This window comes from Drosophila innubila (assembly GCF_004354385.1).
Source record: "Drosophila innubila isolate TH190305 chromosome 3R unlocalized genomic scaffold, UK_Dinn_1.0 2_E_3R, whole genome shotgun sequence".
NCBI lineage: Eukaryota > Metazoa > Arthropoda > Insecta > Diptera > Drosophilidae > Drosophila > Drosophila innubila.
In genome coordinates, this window is record NW_022995380.1 from 10518389 (window position 1) to 10531092 (window position 12704).

The window sequence follows — 12704 nt, forward strand, 5'->3', positions numbered from 1 at the left end:
CCAAATTTATACATTATAATTTTGTATAACTATATGTATATGCATGTTGATAAATACACACAAATATAGCTATAGCAAATTGTTTATATAAGTAACATATGTATAGAAAAAATTTAGTTTACCTAACAATAGATGTACATAGGTGTATGATATAGGGGCTGTAAACTGCCTTCAATAAGTGGTGCAATCAATATGTGTTGAAACACATCATCATCATATTTGATAATAGACTCGGATGCATGTGTAAGGTGATATATATATTTTAGTATAATTAGAGTTACTTAGTTATACTACATACATACACATAAAGGTACACACATTCAATGCTATGCTATCGTTGAGCTACTATGGCGGCTGTTTCCCGCCTCCAGACCCAGATCGGGATTGGGATTGGGATTCTTAGCAATTTGCACATAGAGTCGACAAGCAAATAATAATTGATTGGTAGGTAAATTTGAAACATCTAATATTTTCATTACATTAGTTTGTATATATATGTATGTATTCATATATGTTATATATTAGGGCCTAAAAATAATTTATCGATATGATGCGATATATTTATATATATATATATATATATTGATATATATATAAGTATGTACTATATACTAATAGCAATAGTTAATATCACTTTTGGTAATTTAAACAGGCGAGCCATTGAGACTCTGATATGTATCGTTACCTTGGTTGTGTCTTATGTTCAAATATATCAACGAAAAATTACATAAAACCACAAATTATATAGTGCAGCTGTCCAAGCGCCACTCGATGGCACACAAGTCCGTCACAATGACACCCGAAAGGGGGAGTATTTTCCACTCCATTGGGGGGGTACTTTTCCGAGTTTGTGCAAATTGTGATATGTCTGCGATATGAATGCCATTGTCTGAGTAAAACGACGGCACTTGTGGCTCGGTGGTGCAAGTTCAGCAGCACCACTTACAGCTAAATTGTATAGGTATGTATATATGTATAGTAATATATATATAAATCTGATATATCCATTATTAGATATTATTATTATGACTATGCTTTGGTTTCTCTAGCTTCAACTGATAGTAGACACGAATACGGCTGCTGGAGTACTGAGTATAGGGCATAGGCGTCCAGGCCGACATTACAAATCGGTCAATATCGCGCTCTATATATGTATGTATTGCATAAGTATATGTATATGCATATGCATATGCCTATGAATATGTATGCGTGCGTTTTGCTTTTTTCTTTTATATATGTATGTAACATATACATATAACATTTAATCTGAAGCTCAAACTGCGCTTTTTTGTGTATGATACAAAACGAGTGCATGGCATTAACTAGCAGCTGCTTTAACTAATTTGCATGCTAAGATTATGCTTTTTTATAGTGTACGTACCACTTACTATAAATAGGTAATATCTAATGTGCAAACGATATAAGAATTACGATAAGTTTACGAGCTTAACAGAATTCTAACGAAATATACAAACAATCGACTCGAAGATGCACAAATAAATCATATAAATGTAAATAAATGTTAGTTTTGTATAAGACAACAGTTTAAAATCCTTGTCTAAATGGATTCGCTGGTGGAGCAGGAGCTCTGCTTGGTTGCTGCTGTTGCTGCTGTTGCTGGAAAGGATTCGCCACACGTGGTTGGGTATAGCTGCCACCCTGCTCCTGATATCCTGGCTGATAGCTCTGATCCTGTTGATAGCCACCGGCAGTAGCAGCCTGTTGATATCCTTGCTGTGACTGATACTCATCCAAATTGGTCTCCTGCTCCGACTGATATTGCTGGCCATACTCCAGATGATTCTTCAGATCGCCATCGACCGGCTTTTGATCGTGCATAACATACGTTTGGTACTCCTTGTTCGGCGGATCCTGCATCAAGATATTGGCCTCATTCTCGAACGGCTTGAAGTCATAGATGTTGCGCAACTTGCGCAGAACAGGCACATAGGCGAGATTGGAGAAGGCAATGAGAAAGTTGAGAGACGTAAATCCAATCGCCTCCACGATGCCACCGGCAATAATCGGACCCACTGCATAGGCAATCGAATATGAGATGTCGGCAATGGCATAGATGCTGCCATACACGGAAACATAGCGCACATCCACCAGGTAGCCCAGAGTTGGCAACAAAGCGGTATCGATCAACGCAATCCCAAAGCAGATGACGCAGATGGGCAACATGAGCATCTTGTAGCCACTGCAGAAGGGTATAACGAAACAGGAGAGTCCCTCCAGTGTCAAGCCTCCGGCTGCCATGAGCCACTGATGCTGTGGATACTTTCTGGCCATTTTGACGGTGATGACCACGCCGAGCACATGGGGAAAGAATGCCGGCAGCCAGACCATGCCAATCTTCCAGTTTTCCGTTGTCATATTATCCTCCATCCACAGTGATATGGTGGGCTCCAGGAAAGCGAGCGCCACATTGGACATGGTCAATGCTCCAGCACACACGGCGATATAGGGATCAATGAGGAGTTTCCAAATGGGAATGATTTGATTCTGAACCTCTTTGCTCTGCTTGAGCTGCTCCTTGACAGGCTTCATGACCAGCAACAACATCAGACCATCCAACAGACAGACCAGCGCTAGTATAAGGAACGGCACCTCCTTGCCGGCAAACTGATACAGTGCGCCGCCGAAAGGTGGCGCCACCAGGCAGCCAAAGCTAATGAAGGCCAGTGCAATTCCTAGCGCCTGTGAGCGCTCATTCTCCTCCGTAAAACGATCCGCAATCATGGCCAGACCCGAGGTATCCGCAAAGGCAGAGCCGGCGCCCTGCAGCGACCGGGCAAAGAAGAGGACACTGTAGCTGCTGCCGCAGGCAAAGACGGCCGTGGAGAAGAACATGATGGTCAGGCCAATCATCATGGGTATGTCGTAGCCAATCTTGTCGATGAGACCACCCGAAAAGGGATTGACCATCAGTTGAACTATGGCCTTGGAGGCAAAGAGTATGCCCGTTGCCGAGTCCTGACCATGATGATCATGATGCACGGGAATTATGCGACCCGTGACATTGTCGCGTAATGGCGGAGGCGTTGGTCCATCATCGAAGCTGCCAATCTCGCGCAGATAATCGGGTATAATGGGCACAATGACCATATACAACATGTTGTCCAGCAACAGGGCTATGGACACAATGACCAGGATGAGGCGTCGCTGATTCACCGGCTCCTGCACCTTCTCCCACACAATCTCCTTCACCTCGCGCAGCTCCAGGTTAATCAATGGTATTTGGAATGAGGCCATTTTGGTTATGTATCTTTAGCTCTTTTGACTACTTCTTCTTCTTCTTCTTCTTTTGTTTGCGACTTTTGCTCGCACTTCCTTTTTCACTTTTGGTTCGGTGTTCTATACTTGATGTTGCCCCTTTTTGTGGTTTATTGTTTTTGTGTCCTGTTTTTGGCGTTTTTCAACTTCATGACCACGGCCGGAAATTGTGCAACGTTTTCTTTCAATATGGCCGCTTCCGTTTCCGCTTGCGCGTTAATTACTCTCACTAATACCTCGAGTGCAGATGCAATTTGTTTGCTTTTGAGGTGGTTTCTGTTCTCTGTTCTCTGGTCTCAGGTTAACTGTATTGTTTGTTGCAGTTGCATCTGTGTTTTACATGATTTCGTGTTGTTGTAGTTGTAGTTGTTGTTGTTGTTGGTGTACAAGTTGTTGGCATGCCAGTGAACAACCTTTAACGACACAGAAACAAGATTTCGTTAGTTTTTTTTCTTGATTTATTTATTTTTTTATGGTTTTTCTTAAGCTCATTTCTCTCTCATTCGCGGCATAGACGCCTATCATTTGATAATAGGATAATTGTACGATTTGATTTTTCATTTATAGTATATTTTTGTTTGATTCGATTTGATTTGATTTTATGATTGAAATGTTGTTTCTGTGTTGCAAAAGGTTGCCTGCTGGTGAACAAAAAGTGTATTGTTAAGATTAATTCACAGCTTTCTCTCGTACAAATCCCGAGACTAGACATATGTATTCACATAGGTAATATACATATTAGATTAGTTAATAAGAGCGTTTGCACAATTAACACACATTTCAATCATAAAACAAATACCAAAAATATTCTATAATTAAAGCATTAAATATTCATCTTAACATTACGGAACAATAATAATACAAAAGGCAATGATTTTAATTGCTTTTGTCCTCAACATTGAGACACTTGTATGTAATTGTATATAAATTATTTATAGATTTTTGTAGACAAAAGATTAGAATAATTGCGCTCTCAAAGTCGCGTGGCCGTACTCGAATATTGCGCCTGCCTGTAATTATAATCATTGGATTTCCAATACAATAGAAACAAGCACCTCTTGAATAACACGCAACCAACATAAGTTCTATTCTTTTTCAGCTCTACAAAGAGCAACCCTCTCGACCAGCTCAACTTTAACCCAAAGAGCAGCATGAATTTCTACCTTATACTTTTTTTTTAAATTTTTTGTTTTGTTGGTACGTTTTATTAATATTATGAGCACATGCTACTCAAAGCCTTTTCAGTGCAATTTCAAGAATTAACAGAACAGGTAGGTTACAGATTTTTTAACATGGCAGGGTTCGAACCCAGTTATTTTTCAAACTGTAGTTCTAGTTATGTGATAGGTCGGCGACTCTAACAACGGGACCACACACCTTATAATATAGAAAAAGTAGCTTAGTCAAGACAACCCGACTGTTAAAGACCCTGCACATATTTTGTAATAAACTAACCAGCAATATACAAGCTTTGTAAGCGTCAGTGTCGTCTTCTTCATCCTTTGGCCGCACTATATACATTATACATTTTAAGTTCTGGGTCTAAACATATTATATAAAAATTAAATTCGAATAATTGTAGCTTAATTTGTTAACAGAACGTTGCCTTTGAACTTACCTTAATCCAACTACATTTCGTACACACATTTTACACTTTTTCGACTTTTATCTTTGGGGTCTTCTCTTCTCTCTCGAATGCTATCTATGCTGATCTAATTTCAACATTTATCTACCTTGTAACGTTCTGTCTGCCACCCCCAAATAGACACAACATTAAATATTACGTGTGCAGGGTATGAATACACACACCCCCTGCTTGCCCCTCCTCCTTCCCCCCCCTCTTCATCCAATTTTCCCTCCTCGCGTGGGTCTTTGGTATATACGAGACGTTAGAAAAACATTTCGTTTTATCATTAAATTTTCATGACCACGTTTGTGTGCGAGTGTTTGAGTGTGTTTGTGTGTGTGTGTGTGTTGTATTCCCCAAACTTTCCTCTGTCTGTGCCTGGAGGAAGCTCAGCAAGGCAGATCGTGTCCTCCCTTATTCATGTATCCTGCCACATGAGTCAATTATCGTATGCTTCGTATGTGTGTACGACGAGTTTCAATGTTATTTTTTCATTCAACGACTTTAATTTTGGTTTTTTATGCTTCAGGCCCATAACTACAATCACAACAAGAGCGCTCAGGTGGGTCGCTGTACTTGACCCTGGGGTTGTTAGGTTGTTTAGTATATATACCAACCTATATATGTATATATAAAAATATATATGAGAAGGTTTCTTTTATCAAAACCAGGGGTTGCTCGCAGCGACTCGAGTCAAGTGCAGAAACGTGTGCCAACATCGTGTTTGTTATAATAATGAGAGAGGTCCAAAACCAGCTGAAAAAATTAAAGCACACACATTTTCAAATAAGCATAAAATTCACATACATCATCTGAAACAGCGCCAATTTATATTTACGCCTTTATAATTTTATTGATTTTTCCGCTTCCGCAATGACAGGGAAAACTGTAGACAGCTGACGAGTTTCCCAGCACATAAAACATTTCGGACTGCGTTCATCCAAACATTAAATTTAGCCCCAACTCAAGGGTCTTTTATGCTACGGTTCATTCTTCGTATTCATTATCCCTGTGGCGCTTTATTTGGGTTTCCTTTTCATATTTCCCCCAAAGCAATTAGCAAGTCGAGCGTTAGGAAAACTTTCACAGTAAATATGTTTTATGTTGCATTTCAAATAGGTATTCTTAACATAAAGCAAGTTGGCACACCCTTGCACTCCCTTTAGTTGGATATTGTTTTGGCATATGAGTTGAAATTGAATCTATTCGCAGACAGACTCTATAACACTCAAAGTGCACTTTTCGCACAGTCGCCAAATGAACTTTTCGCCTGCAACTTGAGCTGCCTGGCAAATGAAACAGCTGAGGATGGAAACTGGCCTTCCTCCGCCCCCCGCCCCACGCCCCACGCCCTTAGCCATCTCTGCATAAGTTATGAACAAAGGCAGCTTTAAGTTTTCATAAGGCAGCACTTGATTCTTGGGGACTATCAATTCGACACCCCTCTTCAAAGTACTTCACCTTGAAACACAACCGAGAATGATCTGCGACTTTTGCCGCTTTACATTTTTTTTTTTTATTTTGTTGCCTTGGGAACTTCGCAGCAGTTGGCCATTTGCAGCAAAGCTGTTAGGATTAAATAAAAGTATAAAAAGATAGGTAGAGACAGGCAGTCAAGAACGCAAAATGAAATTACATTTATTTTGCAGCTGCCTGTGGCGCAGTACTTTTTACAGCGACTGTAGCTGGGTGTGTCTGTTCGAAAAGGTAATCAGCGTAAAATATAATTCCATATCTTTGTCGGGCAACTAATAAATATTGCAACAATATAAATGACATGGCAGTCACGACTGTTTTTATATACAAATATACATACATTTGCTTGTTGTACAGTTAGTAAAGTAATTATATTGACCAAATACAAAATAAACTTGGCTTTTTTAACTTTTGTAGTTATTTTTAAAACTTGTTTTTTGGTTTTAAATGAGAAGAAAAATTAATCGACTAACTGTTAATAAATCAATTAAATTTAAATATGACAGGAAATATTTTGTGGAGGGTATCGAATGCCAATCCAATCATAATGTTTATGATAAGCCGCGTTTCTCGATGTCGACACAAAAGGCAACGCAAATCCTTACAAGTGTGGCACACACACACACACACACACACACTAGCGCACCCTCGCTTCGTTTGTTGAAGTGTTGTAAGCTGCTTTGCTCAAGTGGCGGGCGAAGGGTTGTAAAACACCGTTTCGACTCACTGTAACAATTATCGTACTGTATATGTGTGTGTGTGTGTGCTGAAGCGTATGCATATTAATGACACTCACTGTTCTTTTAGGCTATAAAAGTATTGCCTTCTTTTGGGCAAACTTATTGATAAACGATATGTGAGCATGTGCAATTTGTGCTCATCTAATGAACTGTGGTGAGTTTATGGCCAACGTAGCTAAGCGTGGCCAATAGCCATAACAAATACAACAACCACTTGATCGATTAGCGAACGCCCTTTGCGCTTTAGCCTTAACCCTCTTTTGTCAGTCAAGTGATGCTTCTTCTTCCTCTGTTTCTACTTGTGTTTCTTCTTGTTAATTAACTGTCGTCTATTTCAAGTTTAATTGTCTTTGCTTTAGGCTTTCTTTAGCTGTTGGCCCTATCGATTTCACCGTGTTGGCTACAATTGGGTTAACTTAATTGGTTCGGTCGCGGTCAGTTGAAAGCAACAGCCACGTTTTTTAATTGCAAAAGTTTCAAACGAGCCTAAAAGAATAACTGACTGCCATCGGGCAGTTGAATTATCAAAATCCCAAAAGCATCATCTTACATCACAAAACGTGTCGGCGACGAGGAGATAGAAGCTTTTATCTTCCCGTTGTTGTCATTGTTTCTGTACAAGCTTAAAATGGCTTTTAGCGATTCCCAAAGGATTCGCGGCCATTTAGCTCTAAGGCAGCCTAGCTCAGCCACAAGCTGGGACTCAGGAACGGGCCAAGAGCCTTGGGCCATGTTGAACTAGTGCAGCTTTGACACGCTGGCAAAATCGTAAAAATAAAAGCAAATACATACATAATGCGAAGTTGTGGCAATTTGGTTGTGTTTGTTGGTACCACGGGGCGTATGCGTGTCCTCCCACGCATAGCAACATTGCCGATAAATCAAAACATTAACTGGGCGTGGCCAGACTCCTATTGGGGGCGTATAAAGTCGTAAGCAGTTTTAGACCCAGTACCTAAAAATGGCAAGGGGTCTATTAAGTTTACCAAAAATAAATATATACATATATATGTATATATACATTTATTCGTGATACCAAACTTGGTATGTAGTTTCCTTTATATCCTTAGCTAAGAATAAGTTTGCTACAGAATTTTGTCAATCGAATTAATATAATTACAAGAACACTTTAAAGACTATGATTTTTATAACCTAAGTACAGGGTCTCCCACAGTCGAGTTCTCTCTTCTTTCACACTAGATTTTTGTAATTTCTCCCTAAGCACACCTCTGGTCAGCTCTACAAATTGATTTGCTCATAAATAACTTGGACTTGTAACATTTATTGCTTTTTTCCTTCAATATTGTTACATAAATTACCTTTGGAGCAGAACTATTATTACGTATGCAGCAGTTAATTTAGTTGGATTCTGATTAATGGCAACGTTTCGAGCCAGTTGCGTCTTATCACAGCACCAGTTTTAAGCCCGAAAATGTTAACATTTGTAGCGCTACAAATGCCCTCCAATCAACAACACCATCAGCGACCGTTTTACGACTTTTGATGTCGACATCGATGCTGCTGCCCGACGCAGACATTGCTGCCCCTTCTCCTCCTGCTCCTGCTGCTGCTGCTGCTGCTGATGGCTCAATGTGACAGGGAGCAACCCTCGAGCTGGTGCTGGTTTCTCTGCGGTCTGTGGGTCTGGTCTGGTCTGGGGTTGGCGTTTTATCAGACAGCATCAAGACAAATGCGTTACTTGTTTCTCGTTTGGCTTATTACAGGCTACCTTCCTGGCTGCCTCGAGCCAAACAGCAGGCAGGAGGCCACAAGGCAGCCTTTGTCTTTGCAATTGCCATTGCCATTCCCTGACTGTGGGGTCGACATCTAGCCACCCTTTGTCAGGCGAATGACGGTGCGCCCTTTTTGTTTTGACATGAAACCGCTATGAACACATCAGCGTTACAAACGCGTCTACAAGGGCAAACAAGGCAAACAATCTAATGACGAGGCAGCCGTTGTCTTGTTTATATTTGTGTGTTGTCTTTCGTGTTTGTGTGGGAAATTTATATTTATTGCCTTCATTATGCAGCAGCCACAGCATCCATAGCATCCACAACACCCAAAAGCAGTCACAGCAGGCTTTTCACAGCACCAGCACCAGTAAAAATTCCACTGTCAGGTAACTAGTTCATTATTATCAAGTTCAACTCGCAGTAATTAACATTTTGGCCAGTCAACAAAATTAGCGCTATTTTATGATTTAATGAAAAACCACACAAACTCTATTAGTTAACAAACATTCTCTTTAGACTGTCTCTAATATACTTTGCTTGTGATTCATAGTATAAATCGGCTTTATAAAATATTTAACCATTTTTTTAAATTTAAAATTCATATAAATCGTATTCAAAATTCCAATATTCTTACTTATTTAGTATAGATTTTGTGTAGATTTTTCATTATTATATCTTTACCATACTTTTAAATGTGAATTTTTCCCACAGTTTAAGCTATCGGTTTGTTTTTTGACATTTCGTATCATAATCAGTTAATTACGCAGAAGAAAATTGTTAATAACTATATTTATAATAATCAATCGCTAATCGTATTTTGTATCTGATAATTCAAGACTTATTATTATAAGTAGAACGATACATCAAAACAACTTAATCGAAAAAACTGTTTTAATAATATTTTGTTAAAAAACTACTTTATTGATACTAATTCTATTCATTCTTGGTTAAGCTGTGTATTGCATAAGAACAGGAAGCGCTGCCGCTGTCGCCACTGACACATTAGGAGACTAACTGTAACTGTTCCATTCCATTTCGTTTCACCGAGAGACGAGTCATAACGAACATTCATTCGGGCCGTAAAATAAATATAGCCATACCTTGAGAGACGTAGCAACTGTATAAGCCAGTGTGAGTGTGTGTGTGTGTGTGTGTGTGTGTGTTGGCCAAAGGACAACGTTGATGAAGAGGAGGTGAACAGGAAGAACGAAACACTTGCAGCTTTTGTAGTGTTTGTGTTTGTATGCGAGAAGTTGTTTAATTTTAATTATATATTCATATTCAGAGCTCAGGTTATGTAAGTACTCGAAATAAATTGCTGGCCAGTTTCGAAAATAGAATTTAGAATACACTATCTCAAAGACACGTATATGGATATAGATATATGAAAATAAATAATGTTTCGAACCTGTATCGCTCGGTGTAATATTGCTGAGGCGGTGGGTGAGAAACCCGCGCAAATTGGAGACAACACGCTGCGGCGAGTTGGGTCCACTGCCAATGGAGAAGCTACGCAATTTGGAGAACAGGGCGGCCGACTCCGCGCCACTGCCACTGCCACTGCCACTGCCCGCGGCGCTGCTGTTGCCTTCGTTGGACGCCACGTTCGTTATGGGTGAATGCAGCAATTAAGATGACAGGAGCTGGACAGGTCGAAGTGCGCGCCAGGAATCAAAAGAATTCCTCAATTTCTTTGCACACCGTTCGCTTTTGGGTTATGTAAAACACGCGAAAATTTTAAGCCGAGAAAACCGAACCGCTGACACCGCTGACAACCGAACACTCTGCACCCGCTTACGCCCGATTTGCCCGTTTGCGTTGAGAAAATTGCAATAAATTCAATTTTGTATTATTTTTTTTATATTTTTTTTTGCACAAAAATAAGTTCTTATTCCAGAAATTTTTAATGAATTTTCAACTTGTGTGTGGGAGGCCGAGGCCAGACAACGACAACGACAGCAAATATCAGCGTGCGTTGTGTCGTCCGGGCAGGAGCAAAGGTAACTTCTGTCTGGCGCTGCTTTCACGTCGCTGCTTCTATATCGTTATTTTTCGGTATTCAGCCTGGAATTCCAGCTGCACGGTCTCTTGTCTCTGGTCTCTGGTCTCTAGTCTCTGTCTCTGGCTCACAGCGCCAAGAAGTAAGCTTTCCACGGCGCAGGATATGACGCATGCGCCATCATGTGGCAGCCAACCAATTGGCTTGCTGCCTGTCCGCCCACCTTCTCGCCCATCCGTCCGTCCGTCCGACCGTCCGCCTGCCTGTTCTTTTTCCCATGCACATTACTCTCGCCTAGTTGAGCACATTTGAATAAAATTCTATTCGCGCTGCCGTCTTTCAGCTTTGTCTTTGCCTTTTGTTTTTACCCACGCAAAAAGAAAAAAAAAAAAAATCAATTTTTACCTGTCTAGGCTTTTACTTACAAATACGTCTTAGTTTTTGCACATTTTATTTACTATTTTTTTTTTTTGTCTGTGTGGCTTGTGCCATTTGTGGCTTTGTAGCATACTTTTTTGGGGTCTTATGTAAGGCATTCGGCAAAACAGTGCCCTATTGTCAGACGGTTTGAGCTTTATCAATTTGCATATTGGTGTAATTGGACCAGAGCACATGACAATTTTCTTTTAATTTCCACAATTGCACACACACACAAAGAAACAGCAAACACAGGACAACAATGAACCGTAATCTGTGTGTCGTCATTGTTCGAGTACAAATGATTCTGATTAATATCTGATGCCTCCCGAAATCTCGAACGCATTGCAGTTGCAGCCCAGATTCCAATCACAACTGAATCCTCATCAGTTGCCGTTGGTTTCTACCCCAACGCTGGGCTAGTTTGATTTTTTCATTGTCGAATTTTTTTCTTCCTTTTTTGCCAAAACTGTGAGTGTCACAAATTTGGCAATTTCATTGTCATTTATCACTTTGCTAGTCACTTTTTGCAATTTATCAAGACTTAACTTATGCTCTCAAGTTTAAATGCCACGACATTTTTGCGGCTTATTAAAGTCATTGTGCTCTGATTTATCCACAGCAGTGTCTGTGCCTAAATTGAGCCAACTGGAACCCTGTCAAGGTTTAGCTTTGGAAAAAATGGGATAGTTATTTAAATTAAATAAGGCAAGGGGGGACGCTGTTAAATTATAAATAATAATAATATATTTCAATGGATTTTAATACTTAAATAAATAATAATAATATCTACTGAGTTTCAGTTTGAAAAGTGCTTCAATTCATTTATGTTACTTATATAAACTAGAAAATATGTCCGATTTTTTTGTCAGTTCGACTAAGAATTAAAAACTTTAATATTCCGAATTGAATATATTAATTTGACAACCTACAACAAATGTTGATATTGTACAAAATTAATGAGAATTTAATTCCAGATTTGTAAAAATATTCTTTTTTTTCTCTTAAGCTTCATAGCTGAATATAATTCAATAAGTATTCAATAGTAACCTATTAAGGGCATGCCATAAATGCAAACCAGCCTGAAAGCTAACAAAAAATCAAACATTTTTGGTTAATTCTTGGTTGCTTTAAATGTTGGAACATCCCTGAAGACGTACATTATTTTCGTACTATTCAAATGTCTGTTAATATATTAATAAAGCTATTAGAAGTACATTTCCGACGATTTTCACAAAAGTCATACCAAGGGTAAAAGTTCACCATAAGCCCAAGATAGAGTATGAGTTCGTACTAGTCTACTGTTTGAATTCTATCTGATAAGTTATGCATTTTTGTGTAACAAACAAATACAATTTGAAGTATACCCACTTCACAGGTTGTGACAATAACGACAGTTCAGAGTTCGTGACAGACTTTTGTAAGCTTGCACA

The 12704-nt window shown here is 39.4% G+C and overlaps 1 protein-coding gene across 1 annotated transcript; it reads right to left on the reverse strand.

The window, feature by feature from the left end:
• Window positions 1-1492: 1492 nt before the first annotated feature.
• LOC117792669 (vesicular acetylcholine transporter) lies at window positions 1493-10697 on the reverse strand. Its single transcript, XM_034632886.1, has 2 exons — window positions 10264-10697; window positions 1493-3689 (listed from the first exon to the last, which is right to left on the reverse strand). The coding sequence occupies exon 2, from the start codon at window positions 3253-3255 to the stop codon at window positions 1546-1548; it is 1710 nt and encodes a 569-aa protein (XP_034488777.1). The 5' UTR covers window positions 3256-3689; window positions 10264-10697; the 3' UTR covers window positions 1493-1545.
• Between the last annotated feature and the right edge of the window lie 2007 nt (window positions 10698-12704).